This window comes from Aquila chrysaetos, chromosome 5, assembly GCF_900496995.4.
Source record: "Aquila chrysaetos chrysaetos chromosome 5, bAquChr1.4, whole genome shotgun sequence".
NCBI lineage: Eukaryota > Metazoa > Chordata > Aves > Accipitriformes > Accipitridae > Aquila > Aquila chrysaetos.
In genome coordinates, this window is record NC_044008.1 from 4,481,346 (window position 1) to 4,500,815 (window position 19,470).

Consider the following 19,470-nt stretch of genomic DNA (forward strand, 5'->3'; position numbering starts at 1 on the left):
ATAAACAATGAGTATAAAGCAGGCAGTATTTAAATTGATCTTTTGAAGGTACATCCTATAACAGGCTCTTAAAATTCTCAAACCAGCTGGAAGCCCTCCAGAGCACTTTTCTGCAGAGATTTTCAGATTTTGTTTTCTTCGCATTTGAAAGCACTTGCGTACATACAAATACACAATTTAACACCATTTACTGAAGAGCAAAAATTCTTCTTCCCAGGGCTTCCAGGAGGATGAATATCAGAATAATTAATGCTGCAGGATAGTACGGCTTTACCCTTATTTAGAGCAATTACCCTAAAAAATATCTGCAGGTGGAGAGGGCTCCTCAATGCAGATTAAGTGACCTAACCTCACTGCACGCCCATTGAATTAGGTTGGCCCTTGCCAAGTGAAAGATTTAACACCATGCAATTCCTGCAGCTGATTCTTGTCTCACAAAATGTGAGACAAAACTCGGTCCAGTCTGAGTGCTCATCCGAGCTTCAGATCTATTTTATTTCACGGGATAGATGGGTCCAAAGGCCTCTCAGCCCTTCTCCACCACACCACCCGCTGAGTGTTGCAGTCCCATCACGGCATCCCATCCAGTGGGAAAGCAAGGAATGCACACACTCCTCACTGTGTCTGCTCCCGTGAGGAACCGCTAACGCAGGATCACTCCTTGCTAGTAGGTGACCATAGGAGGTATTAACGTTGCTATTCGCACCATCTGGGGATGAGCAAAGCCTGTTTGTTACAGATTAAAGCAAGCCCAGGTTTAATTTTGTTCTCTGGTTTAAAGACTTTTTTTTTTTTTTTTCCCTCTTGTGTAATATCAGTTTATCTTCTGGAGATGGCAGCATTTCTTACAGCTGTCAAATAATTCAGTCCAGTCCCTGATCTCACGCTTTATTTTTCGTTCTAATCTTTGCACTGTCAGCATTTTTGACTGCATGTTAAACTGCTCATTTGGGATGCTTAGCTTTGTGTGCCCATCTACTTGGTACAAAGCGTATGAATATTTTTATACACATGTATAAAAATACATATGTATACATAAAAGTGCAGACATGGCTGTCAATAGCTCATTTCACTTGAGTTCTGAGGTCCTGGGACCCTTCCTCACAGCTCAGAGCAGGCAGAGTGGTAAACTCACAGTGGTAAACTGAGTTAGTCAGCCCCAGAAAGTGGCTTCCCCTACCAGTATCAGGTGGGATCTTGGAAAAAGACTAATTTTCTCAAGGCTGGATAAAAACTTCTGTAAATATTAGAGGATAAAAAAAATTGCCAGACCAAAAACTAAACAAAAAGTGGTCAAATTTATGAAGCCTAAATATTGTATCAGCTGAAAAATAGGGGGAAAACTGATGTTTTTATTTTAAGAAGTCAACTTTTTTCAGGCCAAAGAACTGAGCAGCTACACTGCAGACTTCTAGAAATCCCAGGCAAAGCTGAATGCATTTTGAGTTGATTTTTCTCAGAGCTGGACAACAGAAAAGCAAATTAGAATATGTGTATTGAATATGGCGATCATCTATCATTTAAAAAAACATGCTTGTGAGCTGGGCCTCTATTTTCCTTGCCAATACCCTCCACCTGTTCACACCACATGGGCTGACACCACCTAGAAATGTCTTGTAAAGACTTCATATTTTTGATGTTATAATTACAGCTGCTCACACCTTCTCTGGCAGAACCTTGTTGAAATCCCAAAGCTCTGCTGAGACGCTGCTATTTCTACTGAACCATGTTGAAATTTTGGCCAGGACTGAATGAGACCTTGCCAGTTTTCCTGCCTGCCGGTTGCAAGAGGCAAAATCCTCAAAGCCTCCCTAAACTTCCCAATTCTTCCCCAACTTTCCCATCAGCTGGTTCAAATTTGGCCAAGTAGCCTTGAATCAGATGTTTCCAAGCTGATGTATCCCCCCCAAAATACTAGGAGGGTGGCGACTTAGAAACCTTGTAGCTTCAAGATTGTGTTTCCCAAATGGCTGAACACTAAGGCGTGGGATGGTTTGTACAAGGGAAAAAGATGGTTTATACAAGGGAAAAATCGCTACATTGCCCTCTACTCTCTTCTTTAGCCTTCCTTCCTGGTCAACGCCAAAATTAGGATGCTCATTTTGTGACCAGAGCACTGTGTTTGGTTTAGTCCGTCCAACACTTTGTTGTGCTTCAGTGGTTGAGCAGTGCTGGAAGTCAAGGCTTGCAACCTCGCCGCCCTGCAGGATGACTTCTCCTGCAATGCATGGGCATCCCGCAGCCGTGCTGTGGTCAGGGAGGATCCTGCATTGCCTGGGGAGGGAAGGTGGGCCTGATCCAGGGCTGCTCAGAAGGTCCGTGGCACAACCAGGCAGTGGAGCCGAACATCAAACGGGTGTGAGACGCACATGTGCCAACCCACACGCTCTGATTCAGGTCAAATAATTCAGGCCTGTCCCTCTGACAGCAAGGCAAAGGTAGATGGAAACTGAAATTGGCCTTCAAAAAATTTTGCAGGAATTGCAGTTTCCTCGGAGGACATATTTTAATGAGAAATTTCCTTAAGATACTCGTGGAAAACACCTCAGAACCTAAGAATTTTTCAATTAGGATCACACTCCTTATTTACAATCCTTTTTTCCTTCCTGCCAATGTAAGAGATTTTTGAAGTCAGTATTAAGCACATTAAAATAACAGAGCATGTGAAAATGGCTCACCACCAGGACTTTGAAAAGACATAATACATTAGCAAAGCAGAAAAAAAAGTTACTGTAACATTTGCTTTTAAATTGCAATAAAGATTACTTCTCTTTTGAGTTGAGATAGTCTTCTGTGTTGCTATTTTGTGCTACAAGCCAAAATGCCTCAAGACTTAATTTGAATTTAGGTAAAAGGTGTGAATAAAAACTTGGTCAATGAAGCAAAGAAACAGTTAGAAACAAAAATGACTTTCGAAAAGGCAAAGCCTATTTTTATCACAGAAGATCAGTGAAATGCAAAAAGAAGAATAAAACATAAGCACTCGGATGCTAGTCACTGTGTTGGCATTACTGATTTTGGGTTTTCATGGAATTATAAACATGTTTTTCCTCCTCTTTAACATAACAGTGTCCCTTTAAACATAATACAAGAGAATAGCTCTCTGAGCTTGTTGTTAAAATTCACACCATATAATTATGTCAGCTGAATATCTGGATACAAAGATTACTGCAGTAAAATAAAACAGTCAAGTTCAAAAACAGATTGGGAAAAAAAACCCATGTGCTTGAATTTATGCTCATGTAGCAACACATGACAAGTATTCTGAGTTTCGAAAGCACTGATCATTCAGCCTCTGCAGGAATAAAAAGGAGCATTAGGGGCCTGGTGCCTACAAAAACCTGTCTGAAGGGCTGTCACACTTTATATATTTCAGCATTCACTGATTACCTGGGTTGAGGCCAGGAAGAAACTCATCCCAGAGCTCAGAGAACTGTCAACAGATTATATGACTTTTTTTTCCCTCTGGAGACATGGGGACTAGTGAGGTTCTTGTTTCAGTGTAGGAATATTCCTGGTTTTACTGTCCTCTGCAGAGGCACTCAGTACCTGAAGCAGCTCAGAAACCTCAAGAGTCAAAGCATCAGGGATTCAGAACACATTGACACATGCATTTCTGTTTGAAACTACTTATCTATCCAGTGAAACCTCAAAAAAAAAAAAAAAATTCAATTTTTCAATTGAAAATTCAAATTGTCAATATGAAAGTCCAGAGAGGGACTACACAGCAGTGCCCTGGCTTCTAAAGTGATTGCTCCAAAAGATATTGTGACTGAACCATGCTGTCCTTTGAGCTGTGAAGGACTGCCCATGGCATGTCACAGCTCTCCTGCTCTGAATGACTTTCACGTGTTGAGTGATCGCTGCTTGGCTTCCAAAGGTCAGAAGAGAAAAACATAAGCTAGAAATCAATCACAGCCCAGGGCGGCTTTGGCCTGGGCAGCCACATTCCGGCTTCTGTATCTGGGAACTTGAGGGCAAAATGGAGAGACCAAATAACATTGAAGTGGCAATGTTGACTTGGGATGAGATGGATGGAGATGCTTTCTATACGTCAGGAGAACAATACTATGATGCTGCCCATAAGAGAGTGTAGGAAAAGATCGCTTGGATTTTTGAGCGTGGCACCCATGGTTTTTGCAGGCACTCGTTGCTTTTCCATCCAGCAGGTTTTCCTTGCCTCAGCCACAGCTGGAAGCACAGTCCCCCCACTAAATGACCAGTAAATCCAATCTGGCTCCTGACATGACTCCATTTGGTCTGTCATCTTTTTGTTGTCGTCTCATGAAGGAAGCAGACACTTGTATGCGTGCACTGCCTGAGACCAGAGCTGCAGACCGCCACTGCTGGATCCATCCTGAACCTGACCTCCAGCTTCCAGACCAGGGTTGGACCAGGCTGGACCACAGACAAGATGGTTCTGCTGCTGTACGCAAGTCAACCGCTGGCATCAGTCAACATGCCCTTGGGCACCTGGACTTACAGACAGCACAAGCAGCTCTCCCTGAAGTATAAGCTCCTTCGTACAGCTGACTGTTGTGAAATTTTGTCATTTTAATTAAGTCTTGATTTTCTTTGCTTTTGGAGTTGGGTCACTTATATTTTCCTCTGAAAACTAGCCCCCAAAAAAGAGAATTAATCTTTTCCTCTCCAGGCAAGGATCCATCCCCAGGACGTGCTGTCCTAACTGACAGTCCCGAAGGGGTTAAACATGAATGCCTGGGCTCAGTGTCATATTGCCTACGGCAGTTCCCTGTTATAAATTTAATCTGTCTTTAAACAGGTGCTACATCCCACGGGCGACTGGGATATACCGCAGAGGTTATATTTGTTTCTCCTGACCCTGCAGAAGCTGTGAGCCTCTTGCTGAGCAGGCCCTAACCTCACACCCAGCAGTGGTTCGTGTCATTAAATTCTGGGACTGAGCAGGGACTGGGAGCATCCTAACAAAACCCTGAACAAGCAGCCTTGAGAGAGTGATGTTGCTCTGAATTTGAGCTCAGGGGTAGCAAGAATCTCTCAGGAGTGGTTTGAGTAGGTCGGACAGACAAGACAATCTCTCAAATTTCCTTCCATCATTTTTTTTCTATGCCTTGTGTGTGCTTTAGTGTTAAGATGATTGGTTGTGGCTGTAGAAAAGGCTCTGGAAAGCTAATCAGTTGGTGATTTGTTGCCATGTAGGTCCTTGAAGATTTATACATTACTTAAATGTCACTTCAGTTTTGGACTGGAGTCCTAAGCAGGGTTTCAGGTGAAGATGCTTTGTGCTGCGCCTCTGAACTGCAGCCTTCACCACCAGTGATCCTGCATGAATTAGGAAGAGTGATGCAATTTAACAGTAACTGGGGGAAAAAGAAGATTCCTAAAGTGAACGAGAGCATGTTTATTCTTTATAGAGTTTTTTGAGTTAGCTCTGATCTAGGCTAGTCGCTGCAGCACAAAAGTACTGTTTCATGGTCCAAGAGGTTCAGATAACACCACTACGGGCACATCTGCACCCTGGCTGTGGATGTGGCCTTTGCACACCCTCAGCCCAGGGTACCAGGACGCAGATTTTAATAGCGGGTCTCTGCATAGCCACCACAATCAGTCTTGGATGCCATAATCCTCAAATGCACCCCCCAGGTTAATGTGGGGAAGGTAGATGAAGTTTCTGGAGCCACTTCCCAAGTGGTTAACGTGAAGATCCCTTCCCTTAGCACTACTCCATGTCCAAGCTATTCCCTAACATCTAGCAGGCTTAAGGACTTCACCAAGTATCCATATCACAGCAAAGCATGCTCAGCCCCTGGAGGAAGGTGACAGATCCTTGTCTTACCTTGGTCTGGAACGTACAGAAGACATGAGTCAGGAATGGGTGCTCCCAAGCTAAGGAGAGGACTCTCTTCTCCACCATCGTACATTCAACGTCATCATCCATCAGCACCACATCCTTCTTCAGGGCTTTCACAGCGAAATACTGGTCTGTGCTCTTCAGCTCGGCGAGGAACACCTAGGGTGGAAAGAGCTGCTCAGAAAGAGGGATGCTCTTCTCTCAGAGCTGGCAACACAGCCACGTGAGGATGGGAGCTGAGCTCTGGGGAATTCACTAGGGTAGACCTTGAAAAAGCTGATGTTTAAGGCCCAATTCTGCCATTAAGACTTTGTAGACTTTGAGTTTGTTCCCCACAACCAGAATAGTTTCATGAAGCTGAACCCCGGGGAAGGATGAGAAGGTCTTGGCGCTTACAAGAGCAGGGGCTACTTGCCTGTGTGGACAGGACATGTCAGAGAGCCAAATACTTTGGATAACAGAAACCATCTTTATGCAAATGCTCATGAGATACATTTCCTGTTTTCTGACTTCAAATAACAAAACATAGCATATTGCTTTGTCAACATGTGAAATGCAAATGCCCTGCACCAGATCCTCAGCAGGTGTAAGACCATGTCCACCAGCAGACTGATCTATATCAGATGTGACTTTCTCCCCTTCCTCCCAGTTAGCGGGAGGCCTGAGCAAACCGGCTGGGTCCCCTGTGCTTCTGCAGGACTTCTTCTTTGAGAATAGCAAAACACATCCCAGAGGAGTTAGGACCTCTATCTCTTTTTATGGGCAGGGAAAATGAGACACGGAGCAGCAGAGAAGGGTTTTCTAGAGACCACAGAGCAAAGAAGTCTCCGCTGGAAGGCACTGCCCGTCCCGACCTTCACGCTAACAGCCTGTCGACAGTGTTTCCCATAGACTGAATAAACACGTAAGATTCATCAAAGAGGTCTTTGAAGTTCTCTACCAGACACTATTTACTGAGTAAGCTCAGACATGTTTTAGCCCTGACAAAAGTTTTATTTACCCTTTTGGCTAGTGCTGCATTTCACTTTGTGGCACTAGACAGAGAGTAGAGCCTAGAGCCTCCCTCTGTCTCTGCAGTGAATGACCAGAAATGCTAACAGTGCTGATGCTGCAGGCAGCCTTTTTACCCCCGTTTTTGTGCAGGGCACTGTTCTTTTGGGGAAACTGGGGAACGCAGTACATTTGTGACTTGTGCTGTGACTTCCAAGGTGCAGGTAGGCAATGCTAGACATCATGTAGAGGGGGCTTCCTCACGGGTCTGGCCCTCAACCTCCCTGGTCCATGCAGAGCTGGAGAGACCCCTCAGGCACTGAGATCTGCACACCCTGTCCCCTCTATGGGGAAGTGAATCTCGCTCCAAACAAGTAAGGGCACCAGGAGCAACACCTACACAGGAAACTTGTGGGTGATGTTTGTCGCAGAAGGGCATGAAATAGCCCATCCTCTCCACACCCACGTGGTGCACCGCAGAGAGGTGCAGATGCTTGCAGGCTTGGAGAGTCCATGTTAACACAGAGGGCTGAAGCATGATACAGAATCTGCTTCAACGGAGGTATTCGAGACTTGACTAGACAAACCCCTGAGCAACCTCATCTGATTAGGCCTGTTTTGAGCAGCAGGTTGGATTAGATGACCTCCAGAGGTCCCTTCCTTCCAACATAAATGTTTCTGTGACATCTATGCTCTTAAGTCTGGGTTAGTCTGGGCTGTGGCATTTGGGTTATTCCGGCTTAGCTCTAACTCAGATGTCTCAGCTCTGCTTCCCATGCAAACTGTAGACATGCCAAGTATTTTCAAGTATGGAAAGCCAACACAGCAAATATTTCACCAGTTTAAGAATTGGCTGCAGCAATTGCTTCAGCTCACTTAGCAGGCAAAAAGCAGCCCTTCTTTAAGCCACAGTTTCCACCTTGGAAAGATGTGGGATCTGAGCAATGCGATGCATAATGATACTCATTCTCCTTATTGGCTGTGAAAATACAATGGTGAGTTCCTCTGAAATTGCTTCATGCAGCTCTGCGCTGGCACCGAGTAACTTGAGTCCCCCATGTTCCAGGGGACATCTGCAAGAAGGAGGAACAATCCACAATTCATCAAGATTAATGAATCCACTGAAAACAGGTGGTTCTTGTTTCAAAAGCACAAATTCTTGGCTGTTGCAAAATTTGCTTTACGCTCCAGCACAGATAGGAGCTGGGAAAGAGCAGTTAGCGTTCCCAGCTGGGGACCTGCTGCTCTGGAGAGGGGAGGTGATCCACACTCAACTTTTCAGCTAATGCTTCTGCCTCCCTCCGAGCTTGCTCAGCTAAGTTGGCAGGAGTAGCTCCATGAAGGGGAACAGCACAGAGATCTTTCCCACCAGCTCTCTGTGGACACCCAGGCCCCGTCAACCTGCACAGAAGGGGAAGTTGCAGCTTTACTTGGCTGCTTTCCTCTCCTGTCATGGGCACTCATGAGACAGCAAACTAATGGGGCAGAGGAAAGGGCAAGGAAGATCTTTGTCTTAGGCAAGGAGAAGAGCGAGTTCAAGACTCAGCCACGCCAGAGCAAGGCTTCTTTGAGGGCTTGGAGATGTTTTTCCTAAGTGGCCTTCAAACCACGTGATATTTGGTGTCATAATAAGCAATAAGCAGACCTATGCAGTGGTGTCTAGTCCCCTGATGCTTACCTTGCCAAAACTGCCCTTCCCCAGCATCTTGTGCAGGACAAAATCTTCGATGGTTAGTTTTAGCTGCACTTGGTGCTCTTCCCGCTCCTGGGGTTGGTCTCCCAAGTCCGACTCTATTAGAGCCTCCCCCTTCACTGTGCCCTCCACCGGAGTCTCCCAGGAGATGCCCTGTGGCTCTGCAACACATATCAAAGGATTCAAATAAACCCCTGGAAATGAGCAGAAAATGCCCAGAACACTTACAGGTATTGTGTTTAGAGTTTTAAAAGGGTATTTCAAATAAATGGAAATGTGGTGGCCACATCTACTACGTAGATTCGTTCTGCTCCCACATTGCTTTCTCGCCAGAGGAAATTTTACTCCAGTGTAACTCCACCTTCTTCAGTGGCATTATTCCCACTTTATAAACTCCTTCATCTGTCTTTCTGTTTTATGGCAGCAAAACATGACCAAACCCTTCATTTCCGGCCACTTGTGCTGTTCATTCCTTCTTGCTGGTTGCCGTTATGATGTGATCCCATTTTTTCGAGGCCTTCTCAAGACCCTTGGCAAAGCTAGCATGTGAAAAGATGGGACAGCGTTTTCATATTGGGTCCCTGCTCTGGATGTGAAGCTCTGAGAGAGTACTCCAGCTGTTCTGGAGTGGAACTACTCAGAGTTTCTTCAGTACTGCATTCACTTGGATGTATGTGAGATTAAGAGATTCTGTCCCTTACTGGATTTATCCCATGTACTCAAGTGCACATTTGCTGTACTGTCCTAAATTGCTGAACAGCAAGAACACTACTCAGCTGACAAACAGACTCGCAGGTAAACCAGATTTGAAACCATTTGAGGCTTTACTGATTCACATCAGCATAGCCAGTTCTACTTGTAGAAAAGAAAGAAAATAAGCACAGATGGGGACATCATTTATTTCCCCTTGGGGGCCAAAGGGCACCGTCCCCTTAGCTCAGATGGTACCAAAACCAGCCTTTGAGGCTCAGTAGCCTGATGCTGCACAGTATCAAACCCAGAGCGCTGGTATAATGTGGCTCTGCCGTGCTTTAACCGGTGCCTTCTGACATTTTGCTCTAGGTCCAGTTTCCAGGATATTATCTCCACACGGGGCAGTATTAACTTGCATTGAGAAAGTAGATGATGGTGGGCCTGGGCTCTCAGCTTAACCTTTGGTTAGGGCTGGAGCTGAGGACCCGCTGTCTCAGTCCTTGCGAGGTTTAAGTACTGATTCACTTGTACTCTTCTTTTTCTCCCTCCCCTTTCTGGTAGATGCATTTTAAAGCTCGTGAGAGGCAAAAAACCATTGTGTCAGTGCCATCATAGGCCTGCTGCAGTTACAGTACAGTGCTTGGAGGGGCACCATGATCCTGAAATGATCTTTTACGTGGGCCACATGGGTCTAAAGAAAGATGGTGATGTTTTTGCTCCTAATATCCAGAGTTCTGTGACTCAAGCACAAAGCAGACAAACAAGGGATCTCCCCAGGAGACTAATTTTTGTTTTAGGTCACTGAGCCCCTGGTAGCTTTGTCCAAGGTCTGTTAATCAACAGTGCTCCCTGATCTCTCATTCACCCTCCTAAATTCCTGCCCTTGTAGCACAGAGGGCTGTGACACCTAGATCAGCTCCTGGGTGAATGAAGTGGGGACGTGTCAATGATTTTCAAAGGTACTGGATGTCAACCCCCACCCAAAAATACAAAATCAGAAAGAGAATTAGCCATAGTGATCAGAAGGACTCCCCATCTCCTGTTCAGATCTTGGTTTCTCTTTAAAGTTCTCACATTTTACAGTCTATGAGTCCCAAGAAGGGAATAAACACATTATTGCCAGTGGAGGTATGAGGTATGCTCAAGTATGGAGTCAGAAAGAGAGTTTAAGGGTTAGCTGAATGAGTGGCCGTTGGTGTCTCATGTCACCAGCGGTTGGAATGGCAGGGGGGAAATGCAGGTTTTTTAGAGAAGAAAGGAACCAGGTTGGGATCCAGGGTATCTGCCATGTCCAAGTGATGTAGCTGGGAAGAGTTGTTGATATCCTGGGATGACAAAAGGTATGTCTTGCTCTAGGCTGGAAAGATGCATGAAAGATTCACCGGCTAATAAATTCCCCACCCTCGTCACCTCCACCTAACCATGTACAAACCAAAAAATTAACAAAGCCTGCCACCCCATCTCACGAGGGGAATCTACCTTTTTTTCCTGTTGTAGATGCTGGCAATGCCTGAAGCGGTGTTACCTCCTTCGCTGGAACTGGGAAGCCAATTTCAAGAGGTCCATCCCTGGAGATCTGTTCAGTGTCACGCTGACAGCGAGCCTGGATTACAGAAAACAGCAAATGACTTTTGAGCCAAATATCATGTTCTTAGTTTATGGATGCTGCAGCTTCTTAAGTGTGACTGTCACACAAGCCAAGATCTAGAAGAGGTCTTTGCTTATGAGAAGAGCATCTCTGTACCTAACTTTTAGGGGTTTGGTAACCTAGAGGAACCCACAGCCTTCAGCAAGGTTTCTTATGAGATGAGCGTGGATGTTAACAGGTATTTGTACTGCCAAAATAGAGATCCCCTATTTTGCACAGGGGTCTGAGTCTCTGACTATCCACACAGAGGGCATTTTAATTAAGAATGTCCTTTCTAATAGTTCTCTTTGAAGGGAAATCTGCAAAAATACCAACAAAAAAATGGATCATGTTGTAGCCTCACCCCTGTACAGTGTCTGGATGTCACTCTGAAGAGCTCCTTGTCCCAGGATGTTGCAGAAGGTAAGAGTTTGTCTGGATTCAAGGGTGGTGAGACAAAAGGATGAAAGACAAATCCTCTGCGGGCTACTAAACACGAAGACTCCATCTATGACTTAAGAAGTCCCCAAAGCCTAAATTTCTGGAGATTAAAAGAGTATTTTGGGGAAAGTATGTAGTGTTTGCCCTCTGCACAACCCAATGGTGACCCAAAGTATGCAGTGCATGGAGCTGGAGAGAGAGAGCAGGTAGGAAATAGAGAAGCAAGAGCAGAAAAAACTCCTCTTTGGAGGTCTGGCAGCACTACCTGTTGCATAAAGGTGAGAAATATGCAGAGCTAAACCTGGTAGAGAGGCCCTCAGGATCGTATACATGGAAAAACACCTGCTGTATGGATGAAGATGTTGCATTGGGATACTTGAGGAACCTAAATATGGAGGACTGGGTACCTATGGATTTTGTCCCTCTCTCAGGTTACTCAAGAGCTGAGAGGTGTCCTAACAACCCTGAACTACTATCTCTAAATTCTTTTATGGTTCTGGGCTTGTGACAAGCTAATTTTCCTTCTTTTTAATTCAACTTTCTGTGTTCATACACTATTTTTATGACAGTAGTATCTAGATCCTCTCCCCAGGGCCCATCTTTCTTCATGAGAGTCCCTGATCTGGGGAACTTCATTCCAAACACATCAGAGGATCACAGGAGCAACTGCTAAGTGACAACCATGGAGCAAGGCAGTGACAGCAAAAGGACCCAAACCAAGTTCCTTGGACCCTGTTACACAATCTCAGTTACAAATATAATGTAACTACAGCTGTACCGAATCAGGGCAAGAGTCCGCCCAGGTCCTATCCTGTCTGCAGCAGAGGTCAGGTAGATACCAGGTAAAGATACAAGAAGAGTGGAGGCACGCAAAGTCACCTCCTCAGAATATTGTCCCTATCTCCAGAGATGTGCGGCTCAGAGAGTTCCTGATTCAAAGGCAGTGCTTTTCTATTAACAACATTAATTATTCTATTAATCCTGAATGGATTTCTCTTCCATGAACACTGGAGATTGCCCCTTGAACCCATGAAAACTTTTGGCCTCCAGAAATTGCTGCAATGAGTTTAACTACCTGTTCCATGAAGAATCCATTTCCTATTCTTTGCTTTGAATTTATTACCCACAATGCTCCACTCAATGCCCTTATTTCTTGCACTGAAACAAACGCTGAATAATTGATTCTCCTTTGTCTGGGTCACTCACAGCTTAAAAGTATTTACCTGCTGGGTGCTCTCTATCATTGCCAGAGCTTCAGCCATTAGTTTCTGGTTAACTCCACAAAGGTTTGCTACTTTTGTCTGGCACTTGTGATGGACGTTCATGCCACATGCTGAAAGAAAGAGCAAGAGGTGTCAGGACAACGAAGGATAGCGAGGCTGTAAAGGGTTTGGCGTTAGGTTGGGCAGGAACATGAGCTGCTGTTGGCCAAGGGCAGAGACCAGCCATGTAAACAGCTCAAAGCCTGGGCACCTTTTACATCTCATGAGATGGTACTCAGGTCATTTTCTTGGTTCTCTGTGGAGACAAAGTTTTTTTTATATTGTCTTCTGGGAAAAAGGTTGCATTTCCACATCCACCAGCCTTTGCAGCTACAGGCTACCAAAACTCCACATCTATCAGCTCACAGATAAACCGTAATCATAGAACAGTATTTCCCCATTGGTATAGGATTATGAAGATGGTGGAGTGTCTTGGGTCTGTCTGACAGTGGAAATAGAGCATGAAAGTTGATACTAGGAGTGATTTTGGAAGATCAGCAGTGTCACTGAGATGTTCTTTGCTTCTCTGAGAAGTGATTCTTCAGCCTCGTGGACTACATATCTTTCTATATGCTGACAGTGGTCCTCCTCCTTGAAGAATGATTCTCCTTGAAGATTGGTCATCTTTACCACTCCTTCACCACCCTGGATGCCATCACATACAGGTCTCAGAGAAATGTGATAAATGAGATTTGGCTTTTTAGATTGCAACTCTCTAAAGGCAACATCCCACTCCCATGCTCAGCTCATGCCACGTACATCAGGGACTCACCATCACACTTCAATCCTTGCCGTGCAAGGCCCCAGAGGAGCGTGCCGCAGTGCTCACAGAAAGTTGGGCTCTTGTAGTTGTAGACTTTGAAGCGGTGAGGCATGTCAATCTTGAACCGCTCTTTATGGAACTGCAAGAGAAAAGCCATGTTGGCAACTCACCCCTCTCCACCTCAGCTCTTCATGGAAAACCAAACTTGTACTACAGAAGATGGGATGTCTACTGCCCTTTTATCCTTGGGTATGACCATCAAGAAGAAACTATCTATAACTATCATTCAGATATACAAAGCCAAATTTTTATACATAATAACTGCAATTAGGTGGGAACTGGGTAATTTCCTCCCTGGCTTGATTTATCTGACCAGAGAGCTGCTTGCATCTCAGCTACACGTCAACATTTTTTGTCATGAATCACTCCTTGGAAGAGCCTATTTTTCTTCTTTTAGTACATAGGGAGTCAAAGGTGATGACAAAGTTGGATGCATCTACCCTAGAGATGTCAGAAGACAAGCAAGATGAATCTCATCTCTAAAGACTGTAGAAGAACAGGAGCCAGGGTGGGATTGGAAGCAAACAGAAGCTGTGGAACACGATTAAGGAAAATGGAACAGTCCTATCAAGAGTTAAAGTTTCACTTTTGCCTACCAAAAAAGGTTTATAATAAACTGATATGAGAAAAATAAAACAAATAATAGTGGAGATGCTAGTTATTCCATTGACTGCTTGGAAATCTCAGATAACACAGAGTGGGATGTTAAAGTACTGCTCTGAAAATTCAGTGTAATGTCCTGCCTAACATCGGAGAGCGAAAAACTTCCTCCAGTAAATCTCCACCTCATGTCCATGATCTTCCTCTGAGCTATACTTCATACATTTGAAAAATGTCAGTCCTGATTCAGCAACTGCTTATTCAGTGTCTGCATTTGAGTAAATCACAAGTAGGAGGTAATGAAACCATTGGGAACGTGAAAAACAAAGGGGACAGATCAGATCACACAGCCTTTAGTTCAGTAGCATGTTTTGCTTCATTAGAAGTTGTTTTACAGTGATGTAGGAGAGATCTGAACGACAGTAAAGTTGTTTTAAAAACAGCCAAAGAATAATACATACCATTGTTTCTCTGCTATTGATTGCTGATCCTGTACACTTGGCTATTACTTTATCAATGCACTTCTTATGAATGGCAGCATTACATTCTGAAAGAACAAGTGTGTCATGGTGTCAATAAAAAAATTCTTTAAGGAAGGATCAAGTAAATAATGATAGTAATAAAATAAAAAAAAAATTCTTACGTCTGCACTGATAGCCTTGTTTATTCAGACCCCTGAAATAAACAGAGAAATTATTAATTCTGAATTGTCTGAAAGCCTCGACAGAAGAAAGGAGAGCAACATTTATGAAAGAAAGAGAATAAAACAGCTTTGCTTTTTATCAGTCTTTATAGAGCTTCTCTAATGTAAATATCTTCATTCAATCTAACTGTGGAGTCATTCTCTATGGTTTTCACAGCACATATTCACATTCTGAATTTCACAATATCCAAATGGCGAACTGGGCTGATGAGAAATGTCTGTGCATTTGGACAAACCCAGAAATATCTATAAAAAATAAACTAAAAAATGAAGGGAATTTTCACAGTTGGAATTAAAACTGTGAACCACATCCCTGAAGTGATGCAGTAACTCTACACGTAAGATGTCAAGGGTCTCATCCTGCTGCCTTTACTGACAGCAGGAGCACAGATATTCACCGGAGAATCATAGAATCACAGAATCATTTAGGTTGGAAAAGACTTTTAAGATCACTGAGTCCAACCATAAACCTAACACTGCCACGTCCACCACTAAACCGTGTCCCTAAGCACCACATCTACAGAAGAGCTGGTCCCTAGGGTTAAAAGGAGAAAAAGCGGAGATCTCTTTTCATTTACCATACAAACTCATGACAGACAGAGCAGAAGGTGGGTTGTGGAAAGAAGGTGGCCGTGAACTCGTGACACTTGACATTATGGATTTTGGCCTGTTTGATGGCTCCCCTGCGCTGGTGCAAGGAGAAGAAGCCTTCAGTCTCACAGTCAGCCAGGTCCTTTGCATCTGGGGGGAAAGGAAACAGAAGATTTATTAGGGTACCCTGTCCTGATCAGGCGCCTTGAGAAAATGCAGCTGCCAAAATACTAAGTGACTGAGACTGATAATTCACTCATGGAAATAAAAATTTTTAAGAACTACTGCTTTTTGAAACCCACACAAGACTTGTTTGGATGGTTTTTTTATCTACTGTTCCTACAAGGACACTAAAATGACTTTAAACTTGGCAATCTGAGCTCCTTTGAATAGACATAATGCTGCATTTGAAAGGTAGACCAGAAATTTCCCAAGGAGAGATAATTTGCACTTAAACATAAAATTCTAACTTTGTATAGCACTGAAGAACCATGCCCTAAAAAAGCTGAAATTACATAAAATTTAATTGTTATCTATATATGCGCACACACACACGTGTGTATATATATATATATGTGGGTATTTAACTGAATACTTTATGTGTGCATGTATGTATGTGTAAGTATGTATGTATGTTCCTAGGATATTCTTTCTCTTGTTATTTTTCCATGCCAACAATTGCTTTGCTCTTTGCTGTGTCCATGCCATTATTCATGGTTCACATTTAAACTTTTTAGAACAGCAAACAAACCAATTCTGACAACACGTGCATATATACTTGTGCACTTATATATGTGCTTGTGTCCACAAATCTAGATATGCACACAGTATCTCACTCTCAATCTCTGTTTTGTTTTACTCATGCATTACACAGCAAGTTACATAGATATTCTGTGGAAACTGGCCCCCTGTGTGATCTGATGCTGATCTTGCTATTTGTAATACAAACACAACTTGCATTTTCTATGCTTTGGCCTCTGATATCTTATAACATACAAGGAGGCAACATAGTCTGTTCTATATTAAAGGTAGGAATGGATGAAGAAAATATCAGTATGGACAAGCTATTAGCTGCCTTCAGTACTTCTATGCTTCTATAAAAGGAAGGTCCTTCTAGATACGTATACCTTACAGCTTCACCCCACATCTGAATGTGGCAGAATTTTGGCATCAAAGACAGGAGAATAAGACTGAGCATTTGGATTGTAACCCATTTTCTTCAACAAAGCAAAATGCATTTCACATGGACATCGAACTCTGCCGGTGGGCTTTGGTTCCCAGTGAAGACACGTAAATGATGGTGTCACCTGTCCAGGTTGACTAAGCCACTGCCATGTCCCTGGAGGTCTAGCTGGACCAGGCAATGGAGCCCAGTGAATGACTCAGCTCACCTTGCAGCAGAAACCTACATTTGATCAGCTGAATCACTTTCTAGGTTCTTTTCCTGTTTTGCCTAGATTGCTCTTGATCTTAAAAGCCCGACTAACATGTATACTTAGGTGTTGTCAACCATAAATTGTATCCCATCCTTTACATCTGCACTATAATGCACACCAAAGCACATGTTACGTGCATACATACAAGTAGAATGATTTCAGAGGGAGCTGGCTCCTTATGTATCTATTCTGTCTTACTTAACATAATGAGAAAATCTATCATTTTAGTGGCAAAATGGCCAAAAATCTGCCTTGCAAATCACAGAGGAACAGTCAATCTTCATCCCCACCATACAATAAAAATCACTTTTCTGGAGTGTTTCATTTTCATGTCTACCCCACATAACCAGAAATCACATCTATCTATTAACAAATGAAATCACTTACCACTTATTTCCAGGAAGTATCTTGCATTCATCAGCATTCGGCCTTGAGGTTTCAGTTCTAGCTGGTTGAGATAAGTGAAAAATAAGAAAAAAAGACCAGTGCAATCATTAAACAGTCATTCAAAGAAGCAACAATAATTTCAGATGACTCAAGCTATCTCCTTTTCCCAGTGGGAATTGGTGAATGCCAATGAATGCTAATTTTGGGGTTGCTCATACCCGTGTGGGGCAACAAGGCAGGGTAGGAGCAATTATAGAGAGAGGATGCTAGATCACCTCTTATCAAACACTTGGAGTGGCATGATAGAAGAGATAAACCACAGAAGCTGTAGGCAGGTTTTTAGACTCCAGCTCAGGACCAGCACTATCTATAGAGAAATCTCATGATTCCCAGTAGATCCTGAAGGGGCGAAGTGGGAGCATCTCAAAAAATCCAGCTAACTTCAGGCAGGTACTTAAAAGATGCTGAAATCTTTTAGACACTTGGTTCTACAAGTCTAACTTCCATTACAGTCCTCTATGCCACAAGCTTACTCAGGCATTTTTGGGGCCTTCCCACTGGACCTGGACATTCCCACCTATCTGAACCTCCGTCTATAGGTGCCTTTGTAAATCTGGATCCACTTGCCTAGGAATAAGAAGACCTACCTTCAAGGATTTCTTCAGCCTGAGAACCACAACAGTCCCTTCCCAGACTACGTCCCCCCATCTCCTCCTCACCAGGCTGCTGCCTCCCATGGCTTTGGAGCCTGGGGCTGGAGTCATGCTGAGCAGAGCCTTTCGGTTTTCAATTCTGTCCCTAAGTTTCTCGATTCCTTCCAAGTTATGTGTTAAATGTGCAAATCTCTACCAAATCTTGCTCTTAGATCTGTTAAGTGACCAAGGCCTTTTTGACTTTTCTACTCTCTGCTTAACGCAAGCAGCTTAGTCTGAGAACTGGCATGAGAAATAAAACAAACAAACAAAAAATCCAGGAAATCAGTTTCTCTCCAAATTCTTTCCGCTTTATTGTTATTCATGGTATGGCTACTGAATACTACATGTTGAAGACTATTATCAAGAACTTTCTTGCTTGGACTACCAGGGAACACAACCTTACATTTAGCATCCTTATGAAGACTGTTACTTCAAATTTACTCCACTATAACTCCAGTGATTTTAAAGGAGTTCCTCTGACATAACTCTGAAGTCGGGCAGCTGTGAATCAGTTACATGATATTAGATTAAATTTTTAAAGCTGTTTCCCCAGAGCACATAAAATAATTCACATTTAGCCACTCACATTACCATTTGTCCCCAATGGGTTTCCTAAGCGAAGATTAATACGCGGGCACGGCTCAGCTGAACCAGAGTCCTTGCTAAGAGAAGGCACATGTTTCAATATAACAGCAGCAGGTAATATAAATGTGCCATGCTCTTTTTTTTCTGACATGCATGGAAGCCTTTCCTTCAAGTCATACCCAAGTACACTCAAAACATTATTCCTCGGCTGGCAGCCAGTTCCTGCTGCCCTCCTGGTTACTGTCACAGCCTGGCACGGACACAAGGCGTTCCCCTACCCCACAGCAGCACCCCATCCCATCCTGCAAGAGGAGATAACGATGCTCACCCATATCTCTGTTTTCCCATTGCTCTTTTTGCACCTCTCCGCCAGCACCTTGAGTTCCACCGTGGTCTCTGAAACTATTTCGGCACTTTTGTCCTTGACGATGATGTGCATGACCCTGCCGTTGTTGATATGGGCGTCGAAAGTGCTGTTCCAGGGTGGGTACATGGTGGGCTTCTTCTGCACGTACACTTGGCCATTTTCTGTCGACAAGAGGTGGTTTGGATTGACTGGACTCATCTGCACTAAGGCCACCACTCTACAGTCCCTGCGACAGATCTGTGTTATTTACCCACTTTAAGGTCTCTCTCCTGGCACGGTGTGTAATGGACCATGTTGGAGTGTCTGAGGAGGTTACTATGTGAAGTGAAACCTAGGACGGGATTCATCTCACTTAACTTTAGGTTTCTACAATGTGTATGCCCATATCTGAGCTGCCTGAATACTGGCTCCATTCAGAGGCAGTGAAGAGAATGTAATCAATATAAATCAATGGAGTCAGGGTGTGTTCATTTGACTAAATACATACATCTACCTTAGAAAAGATAATTTCCACCCTTGACTCCATTAACTCTATTGAGTAGATCTCAAACGTGGACTCTGACAACATAGATACCCACTTCTAATCAGGTGAATCTCGTCATAGATAACCAGCTACAGGTACCATTTGTCCCACGGCAATGCAAAATCAAACAGGTTTGCTTCGATCCCCCGAAAAGCTGGCTGCGCTTTGAGATTAAGGTTCAGCTGGAGCGCATGTCCAGTCAGTTCCTACATCTTGGCTAA

At 43.7% G+C, this 19,470-nt stretch overlaps 1 protein-coding gene across 3 annotated transcripts in view; it reads right to left on the reverse strand.

Annotated features, from left to right (window-relative positions):
* Window positions 1–19,470, reverse strand: part of PRKCQ (protein kinase C theta) — a 64,496-nt gene that overhangs the window by 20,432 nt on the left and 24,594 nt on the right. For all 3 annotated transcript variants that reach the window (XM_030016010.2, XM_030016009.2, XM_030016011.2), the window contains 10 exons: window positions 18,688–18,887; window positions 17,080–17,140; window positions 15,244–15,406; window positions 14,606–14,637; window positions 14,424–14,509; window positions 13,312–13,441; window positions 12,501–12,610; window positions 10,689–10,812; window positions 8,502–8,677; window positions 5,819–5,992 (listed from right to left, as the gene is read on the reverse strand). In XM_030016010.2, the coding sequence (XP_029871870.1) occupies window positions 5,819–5,992; window positions 8,502–8,677; window positions 10,689–10,812; window positions 12,501–12,610; window positions 13,312–13,441; window positions 14,424–14,509; window positions 14,606–14,637; window positions 15,244–15,406; window positions 17,080–17,140; window positions 18,688–18,887 (1,256 nt within the window). The remainder of the gene's footprint in view (window positions 1–5,818; window positions 5,993–8,501; window positions 8,678–10,688; window positions 10,813–12,500; window positions 12,611–13,311; window positions 13,442–14,423; window positions 14,510–14,605; window positions 14,638–15,243; window positions 15,407–17,079; window positions 17,141–18,687; window positions 18,888–19,470) is intronic.